This window comes from Budorcas taxicolor, chromosome 19, assembly GCF_023091745.1.
Source record: "Budorcas taxicolor isolate Tak-1 chromosome 19, Takin1.1, whole genome shotgun sequence".
Taxonomy (NCBI): Eukaryota; Metazoa; Chordata; class Mammalia; order Artiodactyla; family Bovidae; genus Budorcas; species Budorcas taxicolor.
In genome coordinates this window covers 27,184,925-27,192,297 of record NC_068928.1, presented here as the reverse complement: position 1 = coordinate 27,192,297, position 7,373 = coordinate 27,184,925, and the positions used below count along the sequence as shown (strand labels likewise).

The following is a 7,373-nucleotide window of genomic DNA, read 5'->3' as shown; positions in this document are numbered from 1 at the left end:
GGGAAGAGCCTCAGATCCAGCCAGAGAAAAACAGGGAAAGGTCCACCCGTGGGTGGGGTATGGAAGCTGCAGCATCAAAAAAGAACGGGGAAATTACAGGTGGGGAAGTGAAGGGCGTGGGAGAAGAAAGAGTTAAAATGCCTCTATAACTCAAGAACACAGGAGGTCCCTCATTTAACATTCTATGGGCACTATGGGGTTGTTTAAGAAGGCAAAGGGGTCTGAAGGAGATGGAGCCAAGAAATTCAGAGTCTTAAAAGGAGGAGGTATCTGCAATTTGCAGGCTGGCATGCGGAAGAAAGGGGAGGAGTTAATGATTAGTTGATAACTTACTAAGAGAACCCACAGAGAGGATGGGGGTTGGGGAGCAGATCTGGGCGGAGGGGAAGGAGATGGAATAGTCCCATAACCAGCTGACGTTTCCAAGGTGGCCACTGGGGACCCAGCCAAAGTGGCTGCCCCTCCCCCAGGGCGCCTGGGAAGTAGAACTTGCAGGATATTCTGGGAAAGGGAACAGAGGGGAGGGAGCCATCGGCAAAAACAAAGTGGATATTCAGCTTAGGTCAACCCCGCCCCTCTGAGGAGTGATAGGAGACTGGGAAGAGAATTTTCAAGAACCAACAGGGATTTCTCTTTTGGACCCTCATTCCCAGCTCACGTATTCAACGTGGAGTGAGAAACCAGCTGTGCCAGGAAAGAAGGAAAAGGCCACAGAGCCACCATGTCTTCAGTTACAAGTGGTCCCACTTTCAGTGGAGGGAATGGGGATGGAGAAGTGAGGAAAGACTGACCAGAGGAGTCACACAAGTCAAAAGCCACCGCGACAGCGACTGTGGTAGACAAGGCAGAAGGTGTGGGAGACGGGAGGGGGACAGCGGCTGGGCTGGCATGGGAGGATAGAGGGTCACACCGGTGACCACTCTGTAGCCTACAGAGATATTAAATCATTAAGCTGTGCACCTGGAACTAACAGCAGTGTTGTAAGTTAATTATACTTCAGTTATTTAAAAAAAAAGAATAGAGTGCCACATTCTGTCTGGAGATAAGCATGAAGAGATTGCCGTTTGTGTGTGGGTGGGTGAAAAGAAAGTGAAAGTCACTCAGTCGTGTCCAACTCTTTGTGACCCCCATGGACTATACAGTCCAAGGAATTCTCCAGACCAGAATACTGGAGTGGGTAGCTTTTCCTTTCTCCAGGGGATCTTCCCAACCTAGGAATCAAACCGGGGTCTCCCGCATTGCAGGCGGATTCTTCATCAACTGAGCTATGAGGGAAGCCCAAGGTGGGCGGGTGGGCTTTCTATAGTTCTGGAGGGGTGGGACAAGAGGGCAGGATGGGTGGGGAGCTGTGAGGACACCCCTCTCACAGCTACACCAGGACTAGAAAGACTCCGAACTCTATGACGTCTTGGGGGTTCCATCTCCCTGTCTCTGACAGAGCTTGGGCAGGAAGAAGATGGTGGAAAGTGTGCGCAACCAGAGAATCACGACAGATGTCAGGCCGGGTTCAGAAGGAAAGGAAAAGGGCGCGAGGCTCAGACAAGCCATAGCTCTGTTATAAAAAATACCTTTGGGGTGGGTGAGGGAGGGATCAGGCGGGGTCAGGAGTATTCCAGAAGCATCCGTAGGAAAGAGGTGGGGGCGGGAGGAAGGGGGCCTCAGGTTTTGTTGATGCGGAGTTTGAAGGCCACACGCCCCGCGAACTTGTCACGCTCGTCGTCAGTGGCGATGTTGGCAGCGTTGATGCGGCACTCCACGTTCACCTCCACGTTGGGGGTCACGTTCAGGAACTTGATGGCCACCAGGGGCTGCGTGTAGTTCACCTGGGCCAGAGGAGGAGAGCGAGGCTCCAGGCCTGAGGCAGCTGGGCCTCCAACCCCGCACCCTGCTCCCCTGGAGGAGCCAGCACCCGGCCTCCCGCAGGACTTACATGAAACTTCTTGCCGTAGTAGGGAAAGTACATGAGGTCGATGTTGCCGTTTGCAGGGAACATAACGAAGTTGCCGAGATTCTCGGCATCTTCATCTCGCTGTGGGGGACGCAGGAGGGTGGAGGAGAGCATGTTAGGGATGGTGGGAACTCAGCCGCTGGCCAGACTTCCCTTTGTTCCTCCTTCATCCCGATTGTGCTTTCTCAAATCCGTATCCCTTGTGCTGTTGAGTCTGGTATATTTGCGCGCGTGCACAGGAGGGGGTGTCCTGTCTCCTCCATCAGCCTGGGAAGTTCTCCAGGGTGCTAAGGAGCCCGAAGCCTTCTACTGCCCTCCCACCCCAATTCTTACCCCATCCTCAGGAATCGGTTTCTGGAGCGGAGCCAAGAGAGAACAGATCAATGAGTAAGAGCTCAGTAGGAAGCAAGGAGGGAGATGAAGCAAGAGGAGCAGGAAGCTCCTAGAGGGACAGAGGTGGGGGGAGCAGGGCTCCAAGGACAACTTAGTGGTGGCAGGTGGTGCTCACAGACCAGCAGCTACCAGATACCTAAAAAGAACTGAGGGCAGAAGAGACATGAGACTGAGGGCAGAAGACATGGTCAGGGAATAGAGAAGATGGAAGGATCAGGGAGAGAAGCCAGGGGCAGGGGCTCGGGTAGAGTCAGGGAGAGGGTGTCTATCATATAAAAGGGCAGACTTCTGCATCCTAGACAGAAGCATGAGGGGTGGCAGCGCCTTGGAGTTTGAGCCATATTGAAGCCCATGCTTACCCCCTTGTCCCTAGAGTTATGGGGCCTCTGGAGTAGAGAAGATAGGGAGAGATGAGTGAATGACATGGAAACCATAAGGACAAACAGATGGGGCAAACAGATGGACAAGGCCCAACAAACTCACCTTCCCCACGCAGGTAACATTCATGCTCTGGTTTGCTCCTGCATAGAAGTTGATCACCTGGAGTGAGGAGAGACAGTGGTGAGGGTTAGGGAAAGAAGTTATCAAAAACAGAAATATCCAGCCCCCCAGCCATGATCTCAGCCTCCAGCAGTCACATCTCTCTTGTTCTCTCAGCCACTCAAACATCTAAAAGTCTCCCGAAGCCCAAGTGCCCCAGTAAAAGAAAGCAACTGCCAGCAGATGGTAACTCCCTCCTCCATTCTCCCTGGGGACTAAGGATATGAGTACCCGGTTCATCTTGATGAAGACACAGGGCTGTCCAGTGCTGTAACCATAGTGGGTAGGGTCCCCAATACCAGAGCAGTCGCCCAGCTGGGTCCGGTTGAACTGGCAAGCACGTTTTGGGTAGTTTAGAACTCCATTATCTGGTTGTTCATAATAGTGACCAGGGCGGCAGACATCATTCTTCTGGGCTTGGATGGAGTCATTGTAAGCTAAGGAGGTGGGCGAGAAGGAGTCACAGACCTCATGTTCTGCTCCCAGGGTCCCCAACCCCCTGCCCGAAGTCCTGCATAGCCATCGACCCTGTACTCACGCTCCAAGAACTTGTTGAGTTTCTGAACATGCTGGTCCCAGCTTTCAGTGTCACTGACATTGACAATGACATCGAGGTTCTCAGTCTTAGGGCGAATCATCAACCCTAGTCAGCAGAGGCAAGAACGAGGGGGTATACGTAAGACAAAGGACCACACAAAGAGGGAAGAAGATGGACATGGGGAACACCAGGGTGAGGGACGACAGGAAGATCTGAGATCCCCTTCCAGGGAGGGCGATCTCCTGTGACCCTCTGCCACCTCCCCAGATCACATAGCTCTCAGCTGTGGGGAGTGTGAAGGTGGCCTTCAAAAAGAACTGCCCAGCACGTGGTGACTGGCTCATCAGAACCAAACCTCTAAGAGCTGACAGTTCTCAACCTGTGAGTTCCTTTGGGAGGCTTGGGGGCACCAGAGTAGTGAGCCTGGCTGGTGGGGGGGTCTCATCACTCACCTGGTGTAGCCAATCGGTCCTGGTACTTGGGGGTGTGGTCAGAGACTGTCTGCAGCATCACCCACATGGTGAGGGTGAACATGGCGGTGAGGAAGCCATAGAAGACGAGGTAGAAGAGGAGGATAAAGGCTAAAGAGGAGGAAACAGGGTCAGCAGGCGCCAGGTCTCCATTCACGACCTGTCCTGTTGCCACGTGCCCCTCCCCGACTCAGAGGTTCTGCCTAGGAAAGGATGCCAGAGCCCCAGGGAGCCTTCCTCTGGGAGCAAAAGGAGACAAGCTGGAAAAAGGCAGTGTGTCTGGCTTCCAGCCATGGCTCCCAGCCCTTTCTGGTCCTACAGCACAGTGAAGTCCAGTTTTGTGGAGGACACAAGAAACCTAAACTCTTGTTGCTTGGACAACCCCTAGTATAGGCCACAGTCATTTTGCCACAAATTACATTCTCAACTTGTCAACCTTCATGGCCCTGAAAAGGCACACCATCTGTTACTGTTATATGGGTACTCATGCTTGAAGTTGTCCAGCACGATGACTTTTCAAACTGGCACTGGCCCCAATTCACCACCAAACTCTCAAACCCTTTGAGTGTGAGGGTGTGGACCCTCACACTCAAACAGCAAAATCTTCTCTCTCTGAGCCCTACAAGAGATGAACCTTGAATGGGGCTCCAGCCAAAGCTACAAAATCTCTCAGAGACAGCTGTCCAGAGCCTTCAACAGTCACCCCACCCCCAGCTCACACTCAGCACTCAGGGTAGAGGCAGGTGTAAAGGAAGACCTTCCACAGCCTTCCAGGCAGAGAGCCTGGTGGACTCTTGGTGGATGTGACAAGTCACTGTCACTCCTCAGCCTAGTGTGAGTACCTGCTGTTTCCATTCCCCCAGATCTCGAGTCCTTCCATCTCAGGAGACACTTCCCCAAGCCTCCCCAGATTTTCCCAAGGACTCAAGGACCCCTCCAATCCCACGGACTGGACTTCACGTTTCCTGCATAAGGACTGCATCAGACCCACTTCAAGGGCCCCTTGATGGTGTGGGCTAATGGGAACAGCATTCAGTCAGTGTGGATGAACTGTAAATTGTGTCACACACAATATCTCCTGTGCTTCAACTTCCCAGCTTGAAAATCCATTTTGGAAGAAATCCACCCTTCACTGGCATCTATGCCCAATACTGGACCCTCAACCAGACACAAGTCCCTCCACATCTCCTGAATATGTGGTCCCACACACCACCTCCAAGGTATGGGTGGGGAAGGTGCCAGGCCATCCAAGCCCTGAGACACAGGGCCCAGATGATGTACACATCTCACCACCAGTGACCACTCCCTTCGCTTGTGACATTTGAGCCCAACACCCAGCCCCGAACACCTCCCAGTGGCACCCCGGCCCCACAGCCCCCCACCCATGAAGCAGTCACAGAAGGCTCCAAAACACGAGGCAGTGGGATCCAGACAACTTCCGCTGTGAAGAACCCTCTCCAACACACACCCCACCTCTCCAAGACCCGCCCCCTAATGAATGTTCCCAGGGTCCAAGGGGTGGGCACGAGCTAAAAATAGAAGGGCCTGGCCAGCTAGTGAGAATCAGAGGGAGGGAAGGGGCGCTCTTCTGGAGAACGGGGGCGACCGTGTAGAGCTGACCGGCCCCCGATAGGGAGCGCAAGCGCCGCGGCGAGCACACGCGCGCAGAGCCCGCGACCCCCCGCGCGAGGGGGCTCCGCGGGGGGCGGGAAGGCGGCAGTGACCTACTTTCTACGCCTCCGCAGCGGCCAGCCAGGGAGATTAGACCGGCGACTCGGCCCCCTCCCAGCCCGGAGCCCGGCAGGGGGGCCGGACGCCGGGAACCCGGGAAGGGAGCTGGGGCTGCGCCGGCGGGACCTGGTCCTCCCCGGGCGTCGCCAGGCAGATCCCCCCGCCTCCCGCCCCTCGCACGGCCGGCCCCGCATACCCCAGCTGGTCCCTGTGCGGCCCATGAACTGGTGCGTCCTCGGGTTCCACACGAACTCCTTCCACTCCTCAACCACCTGCCCGCAGCTCTTCTTCTCTTTCTGGATGACCATCTTGACGGCGGGGGGCAAGTCCCGCGCGGGGCGGGGGACTATGGAGAAGCCGGGGTGCGGCGCGCTGAAGCCCCCTCACGCACCGGAACGCGCAGGGAGCAAAGGCAGCGGGGCCAAGGGAGACCCCCCTCAGATATGCAGCCGCTGCCAATTCCGGGGCGCAAGGCCACACGCTGCGGGGTGCTGACGGCGCGGCGTAAGATGAACAGATCCTAATACCCCCCCACTGCAATGAAAAGGGGGGTTGTCCGAGCAGGGGAGGATAAAAAGGCGAACGGGTGCGAGCGCAGCTTCACCCCCTAGACCTCCCAGAAGCAAAACGAAAAGGGATGCAAAAATAGACGGCTGCAAAACCCGAGCGAAGCGCAGAAAAATCGGGGTGCAAAGAGGCAGGGAGAGGTGGGGGAGGGGGCCGCCCCGAAATCCGAGATGCAAAGAGGCTGTGGAGAGGAGTCGGGTGACTGTTCAAGGCTCTTCTGACGAGTGGAGACCGCCACACCAAAGGTGGCTCGGCCACGGGGGTGGGGTGGGGACGCGCAGTTGTGGGGACAGGCAGGGATAGGGGTCCCCCGGGCGGAGGCTCCGCTCTTCAGCAGTGCGGGGCTAGCAGCAGCGGCGCGCGGTCTTTATACTCGGCGGCTCCTAGGGTGCCCGCCCCCTTCCCCGCCCCCAGAAGCCCCGCCTCCTCTCTCTGGCCTGGGCGACCTCATGCATATGCAAATTTGGAGAAAGGGCTTGGGCCCGCCTCCTGACGCCTTCTCAGGACCGAGTCTCTCCCCTGCTCCCACCGCAGGTACTGGACGGGATCTGGATGGGTGGAGAGGATAGAAGGCGTGTCTGGGCAAAATGGAAAGATAACCCCGGAGGGACACGGCAGACAGAGAGGAAAGCAGATATATGCTGTGATAGGGGCCCCAGGCTGAGAGTTAGAAAGAAACTAAGATCCTGGAGACAGGGCAGAATGTGAGACTAACAGAGAAGGAGCCAGAGATCAAGAAAAATAGATCGAAGAGACTAGCCAGGATACTACACTAGCAGGGCTGGAGGTTAGAACACGCCACCAGGAGACCCATAGAGGCCACCACAGGACGGAAATTCCCCTCAAGGGAGATGCTGCCAATGTCCCCAACACCTCCTTCTCCAGTCCCACAGCCTCTTCTCCCAACACCTGGTTCTCACCAAGGCTGGGGGCTTCCCTGCCTTCCCACACCCTTCTGAAGCCCCTCCAACACCACTTTCCCAGCCCCCAGCCCTGCCTTAAGAACCCAGCCCTGGAGCCCCATATGCTTGGGTGTTTTGTCTCCTCCCACCACCCACCCCCTGCCCCCTCTTTCTGCACTCCCCTCCTCATTTGCCCATTTGTCAACAAACATTTACTGAGTACCTGCTAAAGACCTTGTGCAACCCAGCCCTAGAGAGGTAAAGTTGAGGTTCTCAACGGGGCT

The 7,373-nt window shown here is 56.0% G+C and overlaps 1 protein-coding gene across 1 annotated transcript; it reads right to left on the bottom strand.

Moving 5' to 3' along the window:
* Positions 1-612: 612 nt before the first annotated feature.
* Positions 613-6,056, bottom strand: ATP1B2 (ATPase Na+/K+ transporting subunit beta 2). The gene is made up of 7 exons (XM_052658247.1): positions 5,817-6,056; positions 3,872-4,000; positions 3,420-3,524; positions 3,113-3,318; positions 2,825-2,881; positions 1,931-2,029; positions 613-1,823 (listed from the first exon to the last, which is right to left on the bottom strand). The coding sequence occupies exons 1-7, from the start codon at positions 5,926-5,928 to the stop codon at positions 1,659-1,661; spliced, it is 873 nt and encodes a 290-aa protein (XP_052514207.1). The 5' UTR covers positions 5,929-6,056; the 3' UTR covers positions 613-1,658.
* Positions 6,057-7,373: the final 1,317 nt, after the last annotated feature.

What these genes read in the sequence shown, in the direction of transcription:
- ATP1B2 (XM_052658247.1), bottom strand. Translation starts at nt 5,928, where the DNA reads ATGGTCATCCAGAAAGAGAAGAAGAGCTGCGGGCAGGTGGTTGAGGAG. An exon ending in GGACCGATTGGCTACACCAG is followed by an intron (nt 3,525 to 3,871) that starts GTGAGTGATGAG and finishes TCTGCTGACTAG; the next exon opens with GGTTGATGATTCGCCCTAAG. An exon ending in ACTCAACAAGTTCTTGGAGC is followed by an intron (nt 3,319 to 3,419) that starts GTGAGTACAGGG and finishes CCACCTCCTTAG; the next exon opens with CTTACAATGACTCCATCCAA.